This window comes from Colletes gigas, unplaced genomic scaffold, assembly GCF_013123115.1.
Source record: "Colletes gigas isolate AHSC1104 unplaced genomic scaffold, ASM1312311v1 Colletes_gigas_Sc00010, whole genome shotgun sequence".
Lineage (NCBI taxonomy): Eukaryota > Metazoa > Arthropoda > Insecta > Hymenoptera > Colletidae > Colletes > Colletes gigas.
In genome coordinates, this window is record NW_025106639.1 from 2,122,018 (window position 1) to 2,145,088 (window position 23,071).

General features: G+C 29.3%; 7 protein-coding genes across 9 annotated transcripts; 4 read left to right on the forward strand and 3 right to left on the reverse strand.

Annotated features, from left to right (window-relative positions):
- The first annotated feature begins 333 nt into the window (after positions 1-333).
- LOC122397627 (general transcription and DNA repair factor IIH helicase subunit XPD) lies at positions 334-3,764 on the forward strand. The gene is made up of 13 exons (XM_043396896.1): positions 334-501; positions 579-678; positions 749-1,003; positions 1,080-1,313; positions 1,385-1,508; positions 1,581-1,677; positions 1,739-1,872; positions 1,946-2,475; positions 2,676-2,851; positions 2,910-3,189; positions 3,269-3,379; positions 3,448-3,546; positions 3,630-3,764. Exons 1-13 carry the CDS (start codon positions 497-499, stop codon positions 3,762-3,764), a joined length of 2,280 nt encoding a protein of 759 aa, XP_043252831.1. The 5' UTR covers positions 334-496.
- A 292-nt stretch (positions 3,765-4,056) lies between these two features.
- On the reverse strand, positions 4,057-6,828 carry LOC122397797 (tubulin-specific chaperone E). Its single transcript, XM_043397202.1, has 8 exons — positions 6,628-6,828; positions 6,087-6,269; positions 5,613-6,002; positions 5,257-5,538; positions 5,001-5,130; positions 4,643-4,931; positions 4,322-4,539; positions 4,057-4,253 (listed from the first exon to the last, which is right to left on the reverse strand). Exons 2-8 carry the CDS (start codon positions 6,266-6,268, stop codon positions 4,161-4,163), a joined length of 1,584 nt encoding a protein of 527 aa, XP_043253137.1. The 5' UTR covers position 6,269; positions 6,628-6,828; the 3' UTR covers positions 4,057-4,160.
- A 337-nt stretch (positions 6,829-7,165) lies between these two features.
- Positions 7,166-8,590, reverse strand: LOC122397693 (lactoylglutathione lyase). Its single transcript, XM_043397030.1, has 4 exons — positions 8,472-8,590; positions 7,722-8,017; positions 7,556-7,623; positions 7,166-7,456 (listed from the first exon to the last, which is right to left on the reverse strand). Exons 2-4 carry the CDS (start codon positions 8,015-8,017, stop codon positions 7,269-7,271), a joined length of 552 nt encoding a protein of 183 aa, XP_043252965.1. The 5' UTR covers positions 8,472-8,590; the 3' UTR covers positions 7,166-7,268.
- A 31-nt stretch (positions 8,591-8,621) lies between these two features.
- Positions 8,622-11,248, forward strand: LOC122397692 (BRO1 domain-containing protein BROX-like). Its single transcript, XM_043397028.1, has 7 exons — positions 8,622-8,826; positions 9,043-9,273; positions 9,366-9,461; positions 9,549-9,727; positions 9,809-9,984; positions 10,050-10,282; positions 10,376-11,248. The coding sequence occupies exons 1-7, from the start codon at positions 8,726-8,728 to the stop codon at positions 10,620-10,622; spliced, it is 1,263 nt and encodes a 420-aa protein (XP_043252963.1). The 5' UTR covers positions 8,622-8,725; the 3' UTR covers positions 10,623-11,248.
- A 1,091-nt stretch (positions 11,249-12,339) lies between these two features.
- Positions 12,340-18,450, reverse strand: LOC122397608 (mitochondrial import receptor subunit TOM20 homolog B). Of its 2 annotated transcripts, none has more exons than XM_043396863.1 (4): positions 18,268-18,450; positions 17,940-18,031; positions 17,684-17,857; positions 12,340-12,466 (listed from the first exon to the last, which is right to left on the reverse strand). In XM_043396863.1, the coding sequence occupies exons 1-4, from the start codon at positions 18,392-18,394 to the stop codon at positions 12,449-12,451; spliced, it is 411 nt and encodes a 136-aa protein (XP_043252798.1). In that variant the 5' UTR covers positions 18,395-18,450; the 3' UTR covers positions 12,340-12,448. The 2 variants fall into 2 exon arrangements, with proteins under 2 accessions (XP_043252798.1, XP_043252796.1); XM_043396861.1 differs by lacking the exon at positions 12,340-12,466 and adding an exon at positions 16,832-17,605.
- LOC122397607 (porphobilinogen deaminase) lies at positions 12,342-16,270 on the forward strand. 2 transcript variants are annotated; one of them, XM_043396859.1, is made up of 6 exons: positions 12,342-12,794; positions 13,204-13,276; positions 13,542-13,725; positions 14,155-14,425; positions 14,925-15,241; positions 15,320-16,270. In XM_043396859.1, exons 1-6 carry the CDS (start codon positions 12,741-12,743, stop codon positions 15,492-15,494), a joined length of 1,074 nt encoding a protein of 357 aa, XP_043252794.1. In that variant the 5' UTR covers positions 12,342-12,740; the 3' UTR covers positions 15,495-16,270. The 2 variants fall into 2 exon arrangements, with proteins under 2 accessions (XP_043252794.1, XP_043252795.1); XM_043396860.1 differs by having other exon boundaries at positions 12,342-12,572.
- A 666-nt stretch (positions 18,451-19,116) lies between the features above and the next one.
- On the forward strand, positions 19,117-23,026 carry LOC122397783 (WD repeat and HMG-box DNA-binding protein 1). Its single transcript, XM_043397177.1, has 13 exons — positions 19,117-19,295; positions 19,468-19,582; positions 19,676-19,827; positions 19,916-20,024; positions 20,100-20,342; positions 20,417-20,632; positions 20,693-20,977; positions 21,063-21,279; positions 21,341-21,565; positions 21,650-21,870; positions 21,930-22,172; positions 22,244-22,613; positions 22,689-23,026. Exons 1-13 carry the CDS (start codon positions 19,219-19,221, stop codon positions 23,024-23,026), a joined length of 2,811 nt encoding a protein of 936 aa, XP_043253112.1. The 5' UTR covers positions 19,117-19,218.
- Positions 23,027-23,071: the final 45 nt, after the last annotated feature.

A 23,071-nucleotide genomic window follows, 5' to 3' on the forward strand; every position in this document is an offset into this window, starting at 1 on the left:
GGAAATTGTAGACGTTTTCAAATATCTCCTTCCGGTTGTGTTGTATATCGATTCAGTTTATATCGATACAAATAATCGACTTCCACGAAACATTTTAATACGTTTTCAAAATAATGTAAGTAATGAAGTTATTTTCCACGTTTTGAATATAACACTGTTTAAATATATAATAGGTCATAGAAATAAAATAGGAACATATTACATTAATTTCTTACAAATGACATCGATTTCTTATCTATAAAGAAAAAAATTATTTTAGGAACACGAAATGTGTAACTGCTAGCCGTAAAACACATGAATCAATCGTATTTACTTTTACTTATGTGATTTTATGCGTTCCGATCGGTTCGTCTGATGTTGTACCATCGGATAAATACATGTGTTGCATCATTTTGCACATGTAATCTAATACAAAACACATCGTAATCGTTACGTTAATAAATAAATAATATTATTGTGCATCAAATTTAGATTTATGTAGAAGAGATATAAAAATATGAAGTAAATATTAACATCCATTCAGCGAAATATTTAAATGTTCCTAAACGAAAAATTTTACCACTTGTTTATGTTTACAGAATCAGCGTTGACGGTTTACTTGTATATTTCCCTTACGATTACATTTATCCAGAACAATATGCATACATGCTTGAACTCAAGCGGGGCTTGGATGCAAAAGTATCTATTTAATATAATTTTGAATTAACGTCGCAATGATTAAACTACAACTTTAATCATAACTTTTTAGGGGCACAGTTTATTGGAAATGCCCTCAGGCACTGGCAAAACAATTACTCTGTTGTCATTAATTGTAGCATATATGTTGGAAAATCCGTTGGATATTACAAAATTAATTTATTGTTCTCGTACAGTACCGGAAATAGAAAAAGTTATAGAAGAATTGAAGAAGCTTATAGATTATTATGAAAAAGAAACTGAAAGTAAACCTAAACTTGTTGGCCTTGTGCTTAGTTCGCGAAAAAATATGTGTATTCATCCTGAGGTAATTTGTATTATTTGTATTTACATTTTAGATAGTTATGCTTACACAACTTTTTTTATATTATACCTTGGAATAGGTGAGCAGAGAACGAGAAGGCAAAATTGTTGATGGACGTTGTCATTCTCTTACAGCGTCGTATATTCGTGAGAGACACAATTATGATGAGTCCACGCCAATCTGTAACTTTTATGAAGGATTTGATATGGAAGGCAAAGAACAAATTATGCCTTCAGGCATATATTCCATCGATGATTTAAAGGAATATGGAAAAGACCGTAATTGGTGTCCTTACTTTCTTGCAAGGTTTACAGTAAGTATTTATAAATATGAATTGCATATTTGCCTACTAATTAATGTACTAACTTTTACATACAATTTTAGATCTTACATGCCCAAATTGTGGTATACAGTTATCATTATTTATTAGATCCTAAAATTGCAGAAACTGTGTCAAAAGAGTTAAATAAAACATCTGTTGTAGTTTTTGACGAAGCTCACAATATTGGTACACTATATCTTATATTTTAGCTGTATATAATAGAAATTGAAGAAATTCTAACCATTTAATTAATTTTAGATAATGTGTGCATCGATTCAATGAGTGTAAAAATAAACAGAAGACTCTTGGAAAGAGGGTCTGCTAATATACAACTTCTTGAAAAGACAGTAGCAGAGTAAGTAAAATTTTATGTGCTACATACATTATGATAATTATTAGCAATGTTTGTAATTTAGGATGAGAGAAGATGATGTAAATAAATTGAAGGAAGAATATGATAGATTAGTAGAAGGATTGAAAGATGCACAAGTTGCAAGGGAAACTGATATTATTTTAGCTAATCCCATTTTGCCGACTGAAATTCTACATGGTAAATTCTTAATTTTCAATGCCAGACGAAATGTAACGATCATAAATATTATTTATTCGTTATATTATTTCAGAGGTGGTACCTGGTAATATAAGAAATGCAGAACATTTCGTTAGTTTTTTAAAACGTTTTGTAGAATACTTAAAAACACGTTTGCGTGTACAGCACGTAATACAGGAATCGCCTGCTGCATTTTTGAGGGATATTCAAACAAAAGTTTCGATAGAACGTAAACCATTAAGGTTTTGCGCTGAACGATTGGCCTCTCTTTTACGTACTATGGAAATATCTGATTTAACCGATTTTTCACCAATAATTTTGGTGACACATCTTGCAACATTAGTTTCTACCTATACAAAAGGATTTACTATTATAGTGGAACCATTTGATGACAAAACACCTAATGTCTTGAATCCAATTCTTCAGTTCAGTTGCTTAGATTCGTCGATTGCAATGAAACCTATTTTTGATAGATTTCAATCGGTAGTAATCACTTCAGGAACGTTGTCTCCATTAGATATGTACCCAAAAATTTTGAATTTTCATCCAGTCATAATGTCATCCTTTACCATGACGTTGGCAAGACCATGTCTTCTGCCTATGGTAAGTCTAATACCGACTCTATTTAAGGCCCAATGCAGACGAGTGATTTGTTTGCCGCACGATTATACATCTACCTTTGTTGTTTTCAAATGGAGAAATAAGGAAAGACACACGATCGTGCGTAAATAAATCGCTCGTTTGCATCGTGTCTAAATGGCGATACGATAATTATTGACAAATTAAATGTGTTTTAATATTAGATCGTATCAAAAGGTAATGATCAAGTTGCGATATCGTCAAGATATGAAACAAGAGAAGACGTTGCTGTTATAAGGAACTATGGCCAACTATTAGTTGAATTTGCAGCTACTGTTCCCGATGGTTTAGTTTGCTTCTTTACCTCGTATTTCTACATGGAATCTGTCGTGGCTGCATGGTTTGTATTTAGCGAACTATTATCGGTACAAGCATATTTTTATACTTTACTTTTGTAGGTACGACCAAGGTGTTGTAGATCAACTTCAAAGGCATAAGTTACTATTTATCGAAACTCAGGATTCTGCAGAAACAAGTTTAGCTCTTATAAATTATATTAAAGCCTGCGAGAATGGTAGAGGCGCTGTTCTTCTTTCGGTAGCGCGTGGAAAAGTTTCAGAAGGTGTTGATTTTGACCATCATTTGGGAAGAGCTGTTCTTATGTTTGGAATTCCTTACGTATATACCCAATCGCGTATTTTAAAAGCACGATTAGAATATCTTCGTGATCAATTCCAAGTAAATTATTATATTATATTATAACTTATTTTAAAGTTTGTATCAGTGTTAGTAAAAGAATTTCTATTATTTCTTTCAGATTAGGGAAAATGATTTTTTAACGTTTGACGCTATGAGACACGCTGCACAATGTGTTGGGCGAGCCATTAGAGGCAAGACTGATTATGGTATTATGGTGTTCGCAGATAAGGTAACAATAATTATTACAGATCACATTAGTTGTTTTTATTAATCAATTTTATAATATTTATTTCTTAGAGATTTTCGAGAATAGATAAACGAAGCAAATTACCAAAATGGATACAGGAGCATCTAATTGATAGTTTATGTAACCTGTCAACCGAAGAAGCTGTACAGGTGAATCTTAGAATCTAACAAATAAAACAGAGTAACGATAAATTTAAAAGAAAATTATGGTAATCGTTCATTATGATTTTCAGATAAGTAAACGTTGGTTGCGACAAATGGCTCAACCGTTTACACGTGAAAATCAATTAGGATTATCATTATTAACAAGAGAACAACTTGAGAAAGAAGGATATAGAAAAATTGAAGAAAAGTCGCAACAAAATTGAACACTACGTTTGTAATAAATCTTTTATATATTATTATATTAATTATATTTTATGGATAATATAGATAATTTGATGATATACAGTGTGTAAAAACATACTATAATTTGTACTTCACATATATTATCTGTATTATAGTAAGTATAAAACACAATGATTTTTGCATAAATATTGTAATAAGAAATATTTTTTTCAATTATATACAATTTTTTCAAATCGAATAAGTTAATACTTTTTAAATTTTACCAGCTTCCAGCACAAATTAATGCAACGTGAAACTTTATAAACAGGGGACAAGAAATATACTTGTGCAATTAAAAAAGTTTAATAACAAAGTACGGAGGTGAAATTTTAACAGTGTACAAAATACAATTATGTCTATGAACAATTCATTTCATATCACCACCTCACAAGAACTTGATCTCCATCTTGTATCGAATAATATCTCAGTTCTTGAAGCGGTTTATCTAATGGAATTTCATCCTTTGAAAGCTACAAAAATACATCGAAATATTATAATACATATATATTGTTTAAAAACAAAGATTAATAATACTTACATTGTGTTGTATAAATGATAGTGACGGTATCTTTCCTCCTGTTCTGAAAAGCCGTTGTGTAAGTCCAATAACTTTTTGAACTTCCATGTCTTTTAGAAGCTTCCTTTTAATGTCCCTAGGTTGGTCGGGATTATCTGGACACATAAACTCTACTGTTATGACATTAGAAACCATTTCCACTTTCGGTTTGGATGACGGGATATCAGAAATTCCGTATTCTAAAAATAATTTCAGATAACATGTGATAATTATTATCGAAAAGATTACAATTTTCAAGCTTTTATCAATATTATTGATAACTGTGATATTATTTTTACATACGTTCGACCAATGCCGGGTATCGAGGATGTTCGATGATAAATTCCTTTCTTTTTTCAGAATCCTTTTCAGTTTCAGTCCATTTTTGTAAATACAGTTTCAAATAATCATATTCCGCACCCCTTCTTTCATGTTGCTCAATATCGGTGCCATTTAAAGTTCGTAGTTTTGAAATTCTTGCTATTATTAATTGGCGTGCAGTTTCTAGACTTTCATCTCTCAAAATTGGATTTTCTTTAAATTTCAGATCTTCTAAATTATTAAGTTTTTCTAATTCGGACACAGATTGCCACTATAAATTGAATGAAATTTATTATTTTCTTTAAATCATTTACTTATAGAGTGTAAATGTATATCTTACCTCTGATATGTTATTTTGCGATAGATGCAACTGTCGTAAAGCAGGAAAGGCTGGAGTTTTTGCTGTTGGTTCAACAGATGGAAATCTTATTTTGTCTATCTTATTTAAATTTAAATTTAGGTATTCTAAGCTGTAAAATGAAACTTTTCAATATAAGTCCCTCCTTCACATTAACTCTGTATACTTTAATATATTGATAAATTTCATAAAAAAATTTTATGTATAAACTCTACATGTAGTTAAAGTAATAACTTGCCATGAAAGTGAACCCAATTTAAGAATTTCATCCCAACTGGATATCAAATTTCCTTCAAGCATTAATGTATGTATTTTCATCAAGTTGTCACCCTCTAATGGCTTTTGCAAGGTACTGATAATATTGAAAGAAATTGAAAGTCCTTGAAGAGATGGAAACATATGCATACATTGCTGAATATCAAGCCAATTATAATTCATTCTTGTCATGATTAAATGTTGAACCATTAAAAACGAATTACTTAGTTCTTCCATATTTTCTTCAATTGGTAAATAATTTTCACTAAATAAAATAATAAGAATATATAACAATAATATAAACTACAGTTTGTAATTAATAAACTTTAATTAATTTACCTGACATTAAGACGAACAAGAGAATGAAGCTGATAACAGATATTTGCTATAATTTGCCAGCTATTTATTAAATTTCTAGATATATCTAATTCTTCCAAATTTGGACACAATTCTTCCAATTCGCCAATGTTGCCAGCATTACTGACATATTGTTCTCTCAACCAAACTATTTTTAATTGGTCAAATTTGCTTTGTTTCCTATTTACTTTAGAAAAACCAACAACTTCCAAAAAAGGAGCATTCATTCCCTTTTGCAAGCTTATCAGTGTATCTCTATCTATGCCCGCCAATTCATCATTAATAAGACCATAACGAGTCTTAATAGCTTGTGGACAAGAGATTCCAAATTTTGCTTTACCTGGACGTATAAATGAACCCGAAGTAGGATACCTGTTACAAAAGATTTAATATGTTTTATTTATTTCATTGTTGTATAATATGATATTATTATTTTACACGGTTTTAAAATCTTACCTAGCTTTAAAATATTCTATTCCTTCATACGTGCCATTATGTTTCCCACGAGCTGGGTCATCCCAATCTATACCAAACCACTGACCCTTTGTGTCACTAACAGGGCCGACATATTTTAATGTACCTCGATGTTCATCACACTCAATACGGCTCCCAATTTCATATTTTTTATCTTCTACCATGCTAAACACAAAGATTTAAATGATATTCACAATGCAATATATTTATATATCACATATCAATTTTTTTTTTAATTTTTTAAAAATCATATTATTAAAGATGATACTACAATTTCAAACATTAATTTTTAATGTTCTAACAGTGAATGCAGGGTCATTTTGACTCAGCTATAGCTGTTACCATATTCATTGCTGAAAGATAGATAAATGTTTACTTGAAAAAGGTAGGAGATAAAATCTGCGTATAATGGAAATTTTACTACAAATCAAAATGACCGTACATTCATTTGCCACATCCATTCGAGTGTTAAATAAATAATTAATAAATGTGGTATATTTCGTGTTGCGGTCTGAAACCTAACCTCAATATAATAGTTGATCATTGAAATTTATGAGACGAACGAAATATTATTGTTGTAAGTAAGAAACAGTTGTCACTCTGTACTACTCCGGATAATGTTGATAAGAAATACAAATGGATATACACTATTTTATCAAAATTAAAAGTCATATACGGCAATATGACATTTCTCTGTTGTATACTACAAAAAGACCTAGGTGCTTGGTAGTTGGTAGTACAAGATACTCCACTACTTGCAGAATAGTGCATACTATTTTCGCCACACTGTATGCATACATATATACATATATATATGTAGCTGAAAACAGTTGTGAATGAAATTGTAAACATATATTTACACATACAATGTGTTAACGTTTAGGAATGCATTTTTATAAAAACAATAATAATTGAAAAATAAATATTTTGATTTTATTTACCAAATTATACATATTGCACAATGTAATATAAGAATGTACAGGTGCTATACAATATAGTGTATATAAATAACAGTAATTACAATTTTAATACATATATATATATATACACATCTATGTATACATATATGTATATTTAATGATTTCGTTTTGCCTCTAATTGTTTAGTGTTTAATAAAATTAATACATTTTAGGGGTCTCAAAAAATTACTTCATGTAAAATACATTAATGATTTAATACTACATTTGCAACAACTGATGGACTTATAATTTCAATCCAGTAACCATCTGGATCTTTAATGAAGGCAATTCCTTTCATCTTACCATCATTAGGTTTCTTCACAAACTCTACATTTAGCTTTTCAAATCTTTCGCAAGCTTTATCAACATCAGGTACTGTGATTCCAATATGACCTATGTATTAAAGAAATATATTTTATAGCTATTTTTATATTTCATTTAAATAGTACTTTTATCTTATGTTTTTATTATGTAATATTTAAAGTATCATACCAAATCCTTGAGGTTCTGTGTTTCCATTATGGTATTTAGCATCAGGATCAGTTTCTGTTCCCCAATTACTGAAAGGGGAACAAGAAAATTTATTCTACTCTTCATAGCAGATTTATTAAAGTATGAAATAAAAAGTATAATGATTATATATAATTTTTCAACATACTGAGTAAGTTCTATAGTGGCTTTGCGGCTAAATGTCCATTCAATGCTTTCTCTTTTATCAACAGGTATATCCTTTGGATTTTCATATCCCATAAAGTATAAAGAAAATTTCATTTTAGGAAAATCTATTTTCTGTAATAAATGCATACCAAGCACCTCAGTATAAAAAGGTAAAGATTTTCTTGGATCTTTAATACGGTACATTGTTTGTTGCATAATATATCCATTTGTTACAGGATCAGGTTCTTTACAAAGTTCCCGTGCTTCACTATTTGTTAATCCTGAAGGTTCACCCATCTGAAATGAACATTAACAAATTGTAATTAAACGTTGCAAAATAATTCTATTAAATTATTAAAAATTTATCACTATGCTACTATGTAGCAGTACTGATAAAACTGTGTAATAATAATCTTTCGATTAAATTTTAGTTTTATCTAATATAACGTAATTAATCTATAGATAAATTATTTGCTGTCATTCAAGGACGTTCTTTTCAAAAGAATTTTTTAACGTTACTAAATTAAAAGAATTATCAAACAACCGAGGCATAAATTGTTTAAAAATATAGATAAAAGCGCTTAAACATAAAAAACGTTTTAAACATATCGTCCGTTATACTAGAATTATATAGGTTAAATAACAAATATGCTAATTTTATCATGATAAAAGTGTCACATTGATGATGACATTAATTTATTAATTATTTTTTTAATATGTAACAATAAATAAACGGTTTTTTGTTTTTTACCTTTAAATTATATTAAATAATGACGATCGACACTTGATTACACGCTTACACGCGAGACGGAAGTGTGCGAAGAATTGCGCGACTACTCATACTTTTCAAAAAGTGGAATATCTTTCGTTGCTATAGCGTTACTTACTAGGCTGTGTTGTGTTGTACGTTTTACCTTGATTCACCTTATCTGTCAAATCGACAGGCTGAAGTTAAGTGTTTAGATATTACTAGTTGAGATCACTTAACTTTTATTTTATAATAAAATGGCACACTGGTTTCATCGTAATGTGTTAAAGGCAACGACAAATCAAAAATTCGAATTGAAAGTAACTAATTCTACTGATGCTACAAGAAAATTATGCAGGTTAGTTATTTATAAGGATAGTAAATCAAACGCATTTACTTCTTTTCACGTTTCATACACGTTTAAGGTCATTATTTCGAAAAGAATTTATGTAACATGATAAATATGGAAACATAAAACATTGTTATATCATAAAAAAAAAAGTTAAATCATGTTCATGAATTAATAATTATTATATTTTATATCATACACTTACCTGTTATTATTATATTTCAGTGATTTAAAATTATCAAGATATCGTCTTTTGGATTTGATAAAAAATCCAAATAATTCTAGCGATACCATAGAGCCGGCTTTTCACAGTTATTTAAGTTTGTTATATGGATTTATATGGGAAATAAATTCTTCCGCTGTACAAGATCAACATGTTGGGAGACCCAATCCCAGTAAACTTAGGAATGTTCTTGTGTATAAGTGGACGCATACATTATTGGGAACAAACACCTAGTTAATATACTTTATATATGCATGTGTATTATTTCGAAAACATTTTGTATTCAGCATAATTTATAATGACATTTTTATTTTCTTATTTAAAGTTCAAGCAATGATTCTGTTTACGAAGCAGCTAATATAAGCGTGAATGTAGGACTTTGGTTTATGAAACATGCTGCAATGATTGCTGCTAAAGATGAGTAAGTATAAAAAATAATATATAAATTAATTAAATATTTAAATAAATGTTATTATAAAAAGTATCATTCAGTAATGTTATAATTTAGCATTAGCATGAACGAAGCAAAAGATGTACATACCATGCTTAGAAGAGCTGCTGGAATATTTACTTTTGTACAAACAGAATTTTTGCCACAATTAGCAAATCCTCCACCATTGGGAAGCGACCTAGATCCACGAATATTAAATGCATATGTAAATCAGTGTACAGCAGAAGCACAAGAAGGTTATGTAATGTATAAATTTATAATACTATTTTATTGTTTTTCTCTATGAATGCACATTTTCATTCGTATTTGTACTACAGTGACAGTAGCCAGAGCAGTGGAATTAAAGCATAATGCTAGCTTGATATCAGCGTTAGCTAACGAAACAAGTAAATTATTTTTGGATGCTGCTAATACACTACGTTCATTTAAACCTGACATTTCGGCTCAGTGGATTAAATACTTAGAACTTAAAGCAGCATTTTACCAATCATACGTAAGCGAATTAGTGGAAAGCATCGAAGGATTAAAGTCAGTTTGTTTGAAAATGTGATTTTTTAGGCTTACAATTATTGTGGTGAAAATTTGTTAACTATGGATAAGTGTGGAGAAGCAATTAAAGCCTTACAAGAAAGCGAAGCTTGTTTAAAGAAGGCTAAAACATTATGTCAAGAATATGGAAAAATTAATGGACCAGCACCTAAAGCAAAACCAGATGAACATGCCGTATTTAAACAGTTAGCACCTATAGTGAAACTAACCCTTGATAAATGCAATCGAGAAAACGGTTTAATGTAAGTATTACATATATCTAAGGTAGAAGATAAGTGAATGTATATAATAAAATTTTTACCTAAAGGTTAATCTTCATAATATTTATTTAAAAGTTATCATCATACAATACCAGGAGAAGTTCCAGTACTGGATACAAAAGCTACTTTCGGTTTAGTGAGTCCTATTGATTTTCAAATGCAATCTCTTCATCCTGTATGGAATTTAGATACATATAAAACATTATCTGGCTTAAATCCTGCAAAGTCAGAAAAAGAACAAAATTTACTTCCTGTTAAAGAAGATACAATTCATCAGAGCACTAAGGATCCAAAAAATGAAAGCGGCTGTATATTACAGTAAGCTTGTCAATACAAAAATATAAGTAGTAAATTAAATTCGTTGCTTTTTTTATCATGCTGATATTAAATACCGCTGTACAATATGAAGTAGTTCCAGCTTTTAATTAAAAACTGCAACAGAAATTGCAGCCGCATTTAAAATAAATTGCTAACACGTCGTAGGTAAACTTATTTTCAAATACATAAAACAGTATGTATAATTTAACGTCCGTGCAATATATAAAATATGTAGATATTATGCATATGATCTACATATCACCTTTTGTATTTTATATTTGATGTGTATGATGTTATTTTCGTTATTGTATTATTTTCGGAAAAAGCAAAGAAGCATTTTTTATTATACAAACTAGTCAGTATTTAGGAGAAAAGTATTTTAAATCTAAATCGAGTGCAATCGTTTTTAAATTTATACTTGTGCATATAATGGAAAAACGTGACTGTTTTTTTTTTACAAAGAATTTTGTATGTGATATATTTTTCAAACGAAATTCTTATACTATACTCAGAATATATCGATAACATTGTACATAAAGAAGTGTACTTTGAAATTGCGTTTTATTTTTGTTGAGGCTATACAAAATATGAAAATAATATGTTTACTTCTAATTTGTACATGTGCTAAGAATCGACCAATATATCTAGTTGTATATATGCGTTTTAAAAATGTAAATTATATGTTATGTATTTATTTTTAAAATATTGAAAGCTAAATTCACAAATAAAAAATGCATACTAACAACCAAAGTGTTGATATTCGGTCAATCTTTAAAAAGTATAATGTATTTCATATGGAGTGTTACAAATATAAATCGAGGAATTTTAAAATATAAAGAAAAATTTTTCATCCCGAATAATTGTGGCGCTATACTACTATAAGACAGTTTGTATATAAAATAAAATCGAATTACAATAAACCCTTTATTTAGCGAACTAATAGAGAAAAGACAAATGTCCATAAAATGCGGCATTGAATTTTGAATCTGTCGTAAAGTTGCAGTATGACTTCCAATTGGTGTATTGATACTAAAAACATCACATTTTACCAATTGGAAATCACCAATGTCGTTTCATTAATCGGAAGACTTAACCTTGCGACAGATTCAATGTCCTCCATGTGTACATATCGACATAGAATCGTAGAATTCTACCTATTAAACCTAAAATTCGCTGAATTTAGATTTTAATGTATAATTGTATCGAAAATTTATGATTGTTCAAAGTGAAAACACCTTTTGAATATTACGAAATAGTAAGAGTGTTTAAATCGCATGCGCAGTAAATAATTTTAAAGCTATATATAACATATACTATGATTGACGTACAGTGATAGCAATTCAGTATTATCTGTAATAATATAGTTAATATGTACTATATTCTATGCGTCAGTATAGTACCCTGATCAAGTAAAAACTGGTACCGTATGGGTCCCTATTTGTCTGTTGTATAAAATTTTTAATGACTCTTAAAAAATGATTAGAAAATTTTTTCGAATGTGTAAAAAAGAGATTTTGATTCGAAATTCATCGTGTGATACTAAAATTAATAATATTACGTTGATGACGCATCATCCTTACTTGGTTTACCAACTTATTGGGACCCATCAGCATTAACGCCTATAATACTGTCTATATACGTAGTTGTTTTTGGATACGCATGCGCAAAAAATATGCTGTTATATGGTGTCCCTTTCGCCGAAAGGCTTTCGGTCGGTCGTCGGTATAGTGATTAGTTTGTTCCCATGCTTCGGGGTATATCGTCTCAAGAGAATGGCGTGCACAAGGATGTAATATCGTCCACATCCATTAACATAACTAATTTCACGTTCTACTGCAGTGTCAGTAACTGTGAAATAAGTATCAAGTTGTCATTCAACAATTACGAATTTTGAAATATATTTGTTCAATTATGTTTTAAAGATATTGTGCTACGTGATAGAGTTCGTAGCCTTGTAAGTGTAGTGAAAGTTGTTCGTAATTTGACCTAATTCAATTCCTACTGTCTTCTGGGCATGTATATTTAACACATTCCGAAATAAGAAAAACTCATTATATAATAATTATTGAGTATCGCATATTGCACTCTGTGTATGAAGGGTACAGAAATTTAAATTTCTATTATGACGAGCACGGATACACGTGACGTAATTCGAGTCGGATCTCGGAAAAGCGAGGTAAATGTACGAATATTATTTTTTTTTTTTTTTAAGAGAAATATGTTTCTTTGCGTCCATACTCTCTTACTTGTATATTGTAATTTTCAAATATCCATATACTGAACAATAATAACAATAGTAGTAAATAGATAAGCGTGTTACTAAATTAAATCTAAAAGATATGAAATCAAACACTTTTCCTCTAATTGTTATGAAGTATTACGTCTTTTGCTTTGTTTATTATATGAGAAACTGGATGTCATGTGTGATTGATATACTGCATGATTTGTAGAATTCTATACTGACACTTATTATTTCTGCATTACTCAGCATTTTTTAATTAAAACACTTGCAATGTTAAAATTATATAATTATGTGTTAGAAGAAGTTTCATGACTTTATATTAACTGTCATATAATTATTTCAGTTGGCTCTAATTCAAACAAGATATGTAATACAATGTTTGAAGGAGTACCATCCATCAAAGGAGTTTGAAATAGGTAAATAAAATATTGTCTTTTTAAATTGCTGGATATTTTGAATAAAAGAGATTATTATAAATATTAAATATTTTTCTGCTACAATATTAAAAATCATTAATACAAATGGTCTTATATAATTCATAAATTATATGTCTACAAAAATGTAATTGATTTAGCTCTTAACATGTTTTTATTTAAAAATAAATGTAATTCACTATTTTTTTTTTTTTACTAAACTTTGATTATGTAGCAACTAATGAATATACTTATATGTGATTTGCAGTTACAATGTCTACAAAAGGAGATAAAATTTTAGACCAGTCTTTACCTAAAATTGGAGAAAAATCTTTATTTACAGAAGAATTGGAACTTGCTTTGGAAAATGGTCGTGTTGATTTTGTAGTACATTCATTAAAAGATGTACCAACATCACTGCCAGAAGGAATGGTTTTAGGTGCAATATTAAAGTGAGTATGAAATTAAATTGATAAAAGTAACTTAGTGTGATTTAACATGCTATCCATGCTTTAGAACTTTAAAATGGTGGACTGCATATCTGTAATTCAAATTTGCAATTAAATTATCATATTCATGAAAGAAATATTTTGTGCATGCAACCTGCGTACTACTGACGCAGTAACTTGTTTGTCAAACAATGTCCTACAGAATACTTTTATCTATTTTTTTAATACTACAATATCTATTCTGTTTTTTTAGTGTTCTTCATTTTGAAACACCCCTTTATATATAACAGTTAAAATACAAACGAAAATTATTTTATTAGCTAATGTTTGATATTAGTATTTTTTGAACATTTTTCTTTATTTATTATTTATTAAATAATAAATTGCCAGTTATTCTTATACATCAATACTTTAATAAAAATATTTTTACAGACGAGAAGATCCGCGTGATGCAGTTGTTATGTCTAAAAAATACAAGGATAAGACATTAGCTACCCTACCAAAAGGTAGTGTCATTGGTACTAGTTCATTGCGCAGATCCGCTCAATTAGCCAGAAACATGAAACACTTAAAAGTAGAAAATATTCGTGGTAATTTAAACACTAGATTAAAGAAATTGGATGATAAGAACGAAACTTTTGCGGCAATTATTTTGGCTGCTGCTGGTTTAAAAAGAATGAAGTGGGAAGACAGAATAAGCGAGGTAATTTTTTTCACAGTTTTGCGTAAAATTATTAATTATTAATCTCTTTAGACCTATTTTCAGAATCAATTCCTTGTAAAAAAAATCGAAATGTTCTTTATTCTGTTGCAAGGTGAATATTCCTCATTTAGGTATAAAGAAAAGTTTATATGCCAGCTAAAATGGGGATTATTTGTCGAATTTTTGGTTTGATTTGTCATGATGGAGTACATGTGATTCATATTTTTATCATTCAGTTAATAGCGTTCATACTCATAAAAATTTTAATTGCTTATATCTTGATAACAAAGTCTCAAATTGTAAAATTGATTGAAAGAATTGATTCTGAAAAAATGTTCGTCCCACATATTCATTGCTACACTGTATATAGACCTATTAAATTTAATTCATTACAACACATATTTCTTTTTTTTTTTTTAACTGACATGGTACATACAGTTACGCGCGCATTGGACAGCAATTGATGGATTTTTTTAAAATAGTTTTTCAATATTCGTAGTTGCTAGAACCAGAGGAAACATTGTATGCTGTTGGGCAAGGTGCATTAGGAGTTGAATGTCGAGAGTCGGATTGGAAAATATTATCTCTTTTGGAACCACTGTACGATGTAAATACAACCATAAGATGTGTATGTGAACGTTCATTTCTAAAAACATTAGGTGGTGGTTGTTCTGCACCAGTTGCTGTTTCCTCAACATTAGCGGATAAGGATCTAACTATTACTGGTGCAGTATGGTCGTTAGATGGGCAAGAACTTGTCAGAAATACTATTAAGAGTACACTTTATATACCTGATGATGATGGAGAACCTCCAAAGTAAGTAAATGAATTTAGATATGTTTACAAATAAAATATCTTTCAAACAATATTACTAATACACTTTTTGCATTACAGGAAATGTCCATATCGGGAACCACAACTTTACTGCAGCATTGCACCTGGTAAAGTAAGCAGTATAAGTTTGTTGGGTGCTGAAAAACTTGGTAAGGATCTTGCAGAAAGTCTTATTGAGAAAAATGCTCTCGATATCATGACACAAGCTAGAAATGAAATTTTAAACTCGAAATAAGATTGGTAAAATAGTAGAGCAAGCAAAAATTAGTTTTTCTTGATGATGAAAGTACATCTTGTATTATAAATGTGATTTGCAGCGACTGGTTTAATTTGCGATATAAATCGTAATTATAATTATTCAAGTTATATTTCATCATTAATAAGAAGCATATAAAGTGCTGTAGTGTATGAAAGCTACACGCTGCATTATTATACATTTTGCCTAATGATTATCACTTCTATCATATTATTTATGATTTCATAATATTGCTTCCATTATGACAGTTGTATTTAAAACTGAAAAATTTGATTCCTTTCACCACTGTAAAAATGTATTCCTACATTTACTGTAAATATAAATATACTGTAGAGGATCTATTAATGTTAAACATAATTTGATTAAATGCTATACACTGCCATATTTTAATTTTGAAATGGTGCAAAAAATTTCTAACTGTAGAGAATAGTTCAGAATGAATGTTTCACGTTTTTAACAAAAATATGAACGTAACAATAATGTTTGAAACAATTCCATACATGTATATACAGATCTATTTTTAAATAGCCAAATGTCATTGTCAAGAAAACTAATTGTTTTATATCAGTACATAGTATTACGATGAAATATGTTTATAAATATTATATACATAAAAATGAATATATATAAATTTGTTAATATTTGATTGTACTATTGTAGTAATTATTTATATGTTGATGACTTATAAAAAAAATATTCTTATATCAAAATATTGTGTACAGTTACAGTTGCTAGTTATAGCAAGGGGAATTAAAGGGACTAACGATATTATATATTATTAATTGATTTGGAAAAAATACACTAATAGATTTGCTTTATTGAATTAAAATTCAAAACCTACATATCTTTTATTTGAGATGTTTTTGATTCCACATTACATTAATAAAAGAATAAAATAAATTGTGATTTTTAATATTGTTATATTGAAACCTTTTTCTGTGAACAAATTAATTATTACACAGCATATATGAAAAGTTGTGAACACAATAAAGTATTATTGAATTTATTTTTTTCTTTCATTAATAACATCAAATTTGTTTTCACATAATACAGATTTTAAGAAAACCGTTTCTGTTTAATAGAAACTATGATTCTTACTTATTACCTTTAGTTTTATAAGAATAGATTATTTGTTATAAAAAAAAATAATTATAAACAGTTTAGTATGCTAGTGAGTACCATTGAAAATAATGTCATATATGTATCTACATTTAAGATGATACATCTATTACAAGGATATCAATTTCATATTCACAAGGTAGAATATATATTTGCATAGATTTTTGCAAATTCTATAAAATATATTTTGCCATAATAGTATTTTTGTAATCATTTGTAAATGCTTCCAGGAAAAGGATACACGATTTCAAGATCACATTTTACACAAATTCCTTATTAAAGAAGTATTATGTTTTAACAAGCTACAACTGATACATACAATTATTGTGACATTTTTATAAAATCAAACACAATATTAATTTTACAATTGGATCAATTATTATTACATCAGTATATTCGAATATACTCTTTGTTTAGTTTTACTACATCTCTCCTTTAAATCATGAAACAGTTCAATATGATCAATTCACAGTAGTCATATCAAATAATGTGATGAAGAAAATCTTGTGTGACTAGAGATCTTTCTATGTTCTATGTAATGTATATATATTTGGCTGCCGTTGTTACTAAAATATTTGATCTGTATGAGTACTTATTGTGGCAGTCATAATGTTAAAGTTGATAACATATTATTTAAACGAGCACTTTATATTTAATTAAACAATTTTATATCAATTAATGAATTAATATAAAATTTTTTGCAATTTGAAAATTAAATGCATATAAATATATCACGATTTAAATTGATCATTAATATGTAATTATCAAGGAATATGGAAGTTCAATCAAGGAAAACAAGAGATACAATTAAAAAGCTAGTTCAAATTGAAGCCACGCAAATGTCTACATTATCAAAAAAAAAGTATACACTTTCTACTAATGGTTAGATTTTATTTTGAATTACTCAATGCAATTTTTATATTGTTTTATTCAACATCTTCTTCAGCCATTGCATTATGAATTGCTAGCTTCTGTAACAATAAGTGGGGGAAAAAAAAAAACATTTCCATCATCTGTTTCCCTATTGAAAATTAATGTTAAATATATACCTGGCCAATAGCTGGTAATCGTTGTAATAAAAGGTGGAAAATATGTGGTGGCAGTGTTTTTTGAAGAATTGGTAACAATTGTGTAGGTTGTCCACAAACTGCAACTGCATTTGCTAAATGTTCAATTCCACTTTCTATGTCACCTAGTGCAAGTAACTCTTCACCAAGTTGGACCTACATAACACATAGAATGTATTTTAGAAACATGTAAAAAACACTAATATATCATGATCAAAGTATAATATTTCATATTAACCTCTTGTAAGAAAAACTTTTGTATAACTTCACGATCTTTCAGATCTGGAATTGTTGAACGAGCTTTTTCAGATTGCTTTTTAGCTTTCCTACCTAGAAGTATAAAATAGTAGCATTTTAATGTAACACATCAACAATGCATTAAATAAATTACAAATTACGATATTATTCTTAGATTTTGCAGCATTAAGTAACGTTAATTAATTTCTATTGATATTCGTTGTTAACGAAATTAATGATAAATATTACACGTGTTCTTACATAAAATCTAATATGCATCACATGGTTCGGAGTAATTTCTAACGAGTTAAGAAAACTATATGACTTACGCTCTCGCAATTTATTTTTGAAATCTGGATCACTGCGACGCTTATGATCGAAATAAATGCAATATCCAACGAATATTCCGGCTATGCCAACGGCGATGCCGACTGCAGCCTTTGAAATCATGGTCATTCTAATATATAAATTTAAATCTTATAATGACGAAATTTACAAACTCCTCATTGCAGCTTTGGCCACCCTAGAAAAGGCTGCGTGCCGTGTCTGCTATGAAACGAACAGAACATAGCAACAAAAACAGAATTTTATCATGTGCTTAAAAACGATGCTATAACATCAAGAAATTCCCTAGATTAGCGACCGTTTCAGATGCATTTTTACAGTTTTTTGTCTTATTAAGATATTCGCAATTTATTTAACCTAATTTGTATATCAATATGTAAAATATAACGCTATTTCGATTTCTCTGAAACCATTTTACAGATGCATTATAAAGATATATTACTATCACAATTAAATTTATTTTTTAAGTAATGAATATATTTTTACGTATTTTATCGATAAAAGTTTTTTATTAAATTTATTGAAAATATACTAATTATAACTTTTGCATTGGACTATGTTTGGCTCGTGTATGTAAAAAGTAATATTACTATACATTTTATTTATCAATACAGAATTCAATTTTTTTTCCATTTTGTTTCAAAATCGTTAGAATATATTTCTTTAAAATGTACAATTTATGAGCAGAAATATAGTTTAACAATTTGGGATATAATTTATCTTTAAATATCAATAAAATGAAGTATAAAAACATAATTGTAATGAAAATTGAAATTATGAGACAGTTAATGCATACAGGGTCTGTTCAAGCTTTGATCGAAGGGTTACCGAGAAAGCGCGCCAAAATACGTGCAGAAAGGGACTCGGGTTCGCAATGATAGATCAAAGAAAGTTGGTTATTGTATAAGTACGTGTTACAGAAATTTGTATCAAAAATGCCATTAATAAAAAAACCTATGCGATATGCACATCCAGAAGGACATACGGACGTTTGTTATTTTACCGGTGAAAAGTAAGTATAAACATTGACATTGTTGATATAAATTTACGTTACTGTGCTATAAATAATAGAATTAGCAACAAATAGAAGAATGTTGATGAATTTAATACATTCATATAAAGAATAGAAAAGGAAAGGTATATTTGCAGATCAAAAATATGATTTATTAGTATTTATATTTTAGGAAAGGCCTTATTACTTGTGGATCTGATGGAGATGTTCGATCCTGGTTAAATTTAATGGATGATGATCCAGCTGCAAGTTGTGTTTCAGAACAATCTATATCAGTAATATCAAAGGTATAATAATATAAGTGATATAGAGTTATAAAAGTATATTGGACTCTTAGGTTATTCATAAACAATTACTTATCAACTGTTTAATAATTTTAGAATGGAAAAATATTTGTTGGCAATGACAACAATACAGTACAAATACTTAATTATCCAGATCTCGAGAAAGAAGGGATAGTTACTAGATTCTCAGCCCCTGTATCAGCATTAGCAACAACAAAAAACAGCAATATTATAGTATCAGGATCTTGGTATGAAATATACATGTTTCTTTTCAATAATGGTGTATTAATATGTTAAATTTTTTTATTTTTAATATATACATATTACATTTTAAAGTGATATGAGAATACAAGTCACCAATATCACAACATCACATAACATAGAGCTCTTAGGTCATGAAGCTCCTATATTAGGTTTATCCTTGGATCCTAAAGAGGAGTTTGTGGTAAAGTATTCATAATTTTAACTTATTTAGCAGTAAAAGTTAACAGTGACATCATGCAATATAATTTTTTTTTAGGCATCATCAAGTGCAGATGGATCAGTACGAGTATGGAATATTAAAGAAAAACGTGTTGCGCATATTTGGAATAACATTGTACCCAAATGCAACTCATTTTTTACAGCAAAAGCTTACTGTATGCCCTCGTTTCAAACTAAAGATGGAAGTTGCCTTGCATATCCATATATGAAAGATGTAGTTGTAGTAGAAAGATCTTCTTGGAAAGAATTATTTCATTTGAAGTGTATTAATATAAAAGCTGTGAGTGTTTCTATTAAGTTCGTCGGTTAGGGAAATGAGTTAAATATGTTTTAACGTTTTTGTTTGTAATATAGGATGTTAGTATTTGTAAATTTTCTGAATGTGGTACATTCCTAGCTGCGTGCACTGTAAATGGAGAAATAATTGTTTGGAATGTAAAAAGCAAAGGATTGATCGGCTATATGGAACACCAACAAAATGCTAAAATTACTTCGTTATGCTGGAGTATCGATGAGCCGGATGAAATTGCATTTTGTGATTTTTTAGGCCAATTAGGATGCGTCGATGTGGTAAATATATTAATAACATGCGTGTAATTTTCAGTATTACTTATTTATTTATTTATTTAGATAATATGTGAATATCCTGCAAGTAGTATCGAAGAAAGTTTAGAAACAAATGGAGATGTTAAAGATAATGAAGTTTGTATGCCAGATGAAGATGATGATGATGGGGAAAATGTTATATCATTAAATAAAATTAAAGACTCTGTGCATCTTGAAGATGATCAACAAAGTTATTCTGATACAGAATCTGTAAAACCGCAAAATGCAAATGTCTTTGGTCCTGAAATTCATTTGCAACCACCATTTCAACCTAGCTCCTCTCCACTACACTTGTTATCTCGTTTCATGGTAAAATTTTTTTAGAATACTAGTATTATGTATTTATGTAGAAAATTTGTTAAATTATAACTATTAAATAATTGTATAAATGTAGGTTTGGAATGATACTGGTATGGTGAGATGTTTTACTTCTGAAGATGGAAGCGAATCTAGTATTGAAGTTGAATTTCATGATGTAACAATCCACCGTAGTATGCACATTAGTAATTATTTAAGACATACGATAGCAGCTTTATCACCACAAGCACTTGCATTAAACTGTCCAACGAGTACTGATACAAAAAGCAGGCTTGTTGTAATAACATTGCAAGGTTGGTATTATATGCAATAAATTTGTGCTAGTTCGATTAAAAATGATTAATTAAAAAATAGGCTGGGGCTCCGGGAACAAGGAGTGGTTTGTAGATCTCGCTGAAGATGAGGAAGGACATTGTATTGCGTGCGGTGATAACTTTGTAGCACTTTCAACATCTAGGAGAAATTTAAGACTTTTTACACCGGGAGGCACTCAACGCGAAATCATAGCTTTGCCCGGTCCTACAGTTGCAATGAACGGACTTGGGAATGCTTTGGTAATTGCTTATCATAATGGAATAGGTGCCTTTTTTTTTTACTTACTTATGATCCTTTTTCTTTTATTTTGTTTAACACCTTTATAATTAAATGAAAATATTTAAATAGGAGCATCGGGCGATCAATGTATGAGTTTATTATGGATACAAATTCATAAACTAACTTTACATAGTCGAACGCTATCTCTTCCACTGTCACCTTTGTCCGAACTTATGTGGTTAGGGCTTTCCGATCTTGGATCTCCCGTTGTAATGGATACTGATGATGTTATCAAAGTGTATAGTAAAAGCTCGTCTTTATGGAAAGTTACCAATAACATAAATGAACAGGTAACATATTGTATTATATCTATTGTATATTGTATATTTAATTAATGAATTTAAATCAGTCCAAGGGTAAAGCAGATCATTACTTCTTAATTGGGATAAACGAACAACAAAGTATTCTTCGCTACGTTTTATGTAAAGGAAGTCATTATCCGCCAACTACTCCACGTCCTGTAGTTGCGGAAGTATCTTTAATTCCGCCGCTTTGTGAACTCGAAAGCGAAAAGTCTAAAAACGAATTAAAATTATGGAAATTGAGAAGCGATCCTTCGGAGGAAAATGAAGCAGTGTTGGCTCTTTTCGCGGTACATTTAATTGTTACATTTACGTGTAAAATTTATATAACTGTCTGTATTTACCGATTCTATTCAATTAGCTTGCTTGTCGAAGTAATTTGGAATATCGAGCGGTAGAACTGTGCGAACAAATTGCATCCGAGACAGTCATAGAATTGGCAATCAAGTATGCACGAAGAATAAATCAAGTAGCTTTGTCAAACAAATTAGAATCAATTATTGACGCAAAGGAAAATGAAAAGGAGAAGGAAAAAGAAGACGAAGACACTAATGTAGATGATATCAAAAGTGACGACGAGTTTTTAAGTAATGACATCGAAGAACCCACGCTGTCGTTAAATATTCAGAAAAAGCCAGATGTTGAGATAAAGCCGTTATCAATGACCGAAGCTTTATCAATGAAAAGAAATAATCCATTTTTGAAGAGTGGAAATTCTCCAGCATCAAAAGGTATTATCGTTATTTATTCTAGTTGCGTGAAATTTATGATACTCCTTAAATAAACTATAAATTTTTGTGCAACAGGATTGGCTGGTTTAGATATTACCCCAGATAAGTCGCAAAAGTTAACACCAATTCCAGTAAAACCAAAGACAAAAGATTCAAAAAGTGCATTAAAAAGAGAGACATTTATTGGTTGGTACGCAAAGAACAAGAAAAGTTTACAGGAAGAATTTCCCGAATTAAGTTCCGCTGATTTGACAAAAACGGCTTTAGCAAGATACAAGGAAAAAAATGCAGCTTCTCAAAACAGTAGCCCTTTGGAATCGAAGAAAAGGAAGTTGAGTTCCGAGAATGAGCAAAACAATGAACCGAAACGAGCTTCGAGTAAACTACTCAGCTCGTTTGCATTTACAAAATAAACATCTACCTGTAGCATAGAAAACGTTTTTATATTTTTTAATTTA

Bases quoted from the DNA above. Each gene is read 5' to 3' on its own strand.
- LOC122397627 (XM_043396896.1), top strand. The intron at 1,314-1,384 runs GTAAGTATTTAT...ATACAATTTTAG, and splicing joins ACTTTCTTGCAAGGTTTACA to ATCTTACATGCCCAAATTGT. The intron at 1,873-1,945 runs GTAAATTCTTAA...ATATTATTTCAG, and splicing joins GCCGACTGAAATTCTACATG to AGGTGGTACCTGGTAATATA.
- LOC122397797 (XM_043397202.1), bottom strand. From the start codon at position 6,268: ATGGTAGAAGATAAAAAATATGAAATTGGGAGCCGTATTGAGTGTGAT. The intron at 6,003-6,086 runs GTAAGATTTTAA...CTTTTGTAACAG, and splicing joins ATAGAATATTTTAAAGCTAG to GTATCCTACTTCGGGTTCAT. The intron at 4,540-4,642 runs GTATGTAAAAAT...AATTATTTTTAG, and splicing joins ATACCCGGCATTGGTCGAAC to AATACGGAATTTCTGATATC.
- LOC122397693 (XM_043397030.1), bottom strand. From the start codon at position 8,017: ATGGGTGAACCTTCAGGATTAACAAATAGTGAAGCACGGGAACTTTGT. The intron at 7,624-7,721 runs GTATGTTGAAAA...TTCCCCTTTCAG, and splicing joins GCCACTATAGAACTTACTCA to TAATTGGGGAACAGAAACTG. The intron at 7,457-7,555 runs GTATGATACTTT...TTTAATACATAG, and splicing joins CACAGAACCTCAAGGATTTG to GTCATATTGGAATCACAGTA.
- LOC122397692 (XM_043397028.1), top strand. From the start codon at position 8,726: ATGGCACACTGGTTTCATCGTAATGTGTTAAAGGCAACGACAAATCAA. The intron at 9,728-9,808 runs GTTATGTAATGT...TTTGTACTACAG, and splicing joins TACAGCAGAAGCACAAGAAG to TGACAGTAGCCAGAGCAGTG. The intron at 9,985-10,049 runs GTAAGCGAATTA...GTGATTTTTTAG, and splicing joins CAGCATTTTACCAATCATAC to GCTTACAATTATTGTGGTGA.
- LOC122397607 (XM_043396859.1), top strand. From the start codon at position 12,741: ATGACGAGCACGGATACACGTGACGTAATTCGAGTCGGATCTCGGAAA. The intron at 12,795-13,203 runs GTAAATGTACGA...TAATTATTTCAG, and splicing joins TCGGATCTCGGAAAAGCGAG to TTGGCTCTAATTCAAACAAG. The intron at 13,726-14,154 runs GTGAGTATGAAA...ATATTTTTACAG, and splicing joins GTTTTAGGTGCAATATTAAA to ACGAGAAGATCCGCGTGATG.
- LOC122397608 (XM_043396861.1), bottom strand. From the start codon at position 18,394: ATGACCATGATTTCAAAGGCTGCAGTCGGCATCGCCGTTGGCATAGCC. The intron at 18,032-18,267 runs GTAAGTCATATA...TTATACTTCTAG, and splicing joins CAAAAATAAATTGCGAGAGC to GTAGGAAAGCTAAAAAGCAA. The intron at 17,858-17,939 runs GTTAATATGAAA...TGTGTTATGTAG, and splicing joins AAAAGTTTTTCTTACAAGAG to GTCCAACTTGGTGAAGAGTT.
- LOC122397783 (XM_043397177.1), top strand. From the start codon at position 19,219: ATGCCATTAATAAAAAAACCTATGCGATATGCACATCCAGAAGGACAT. The intron at 20,025-20,099 runs GTAAAGTATTCA...ATTTTTTTTTAG, and splicing joins ATCCTAAAGAGGAGTTTGTG to GCATCATCAAGTGCAGATGG. The intron at 20,343-20,416 runs GTGAGTGTTTCT...TTTGTAATATAG, and splicing joins AGTGTATTAATATAAAAGCT to GATGTTAGTATTTGTAAATT.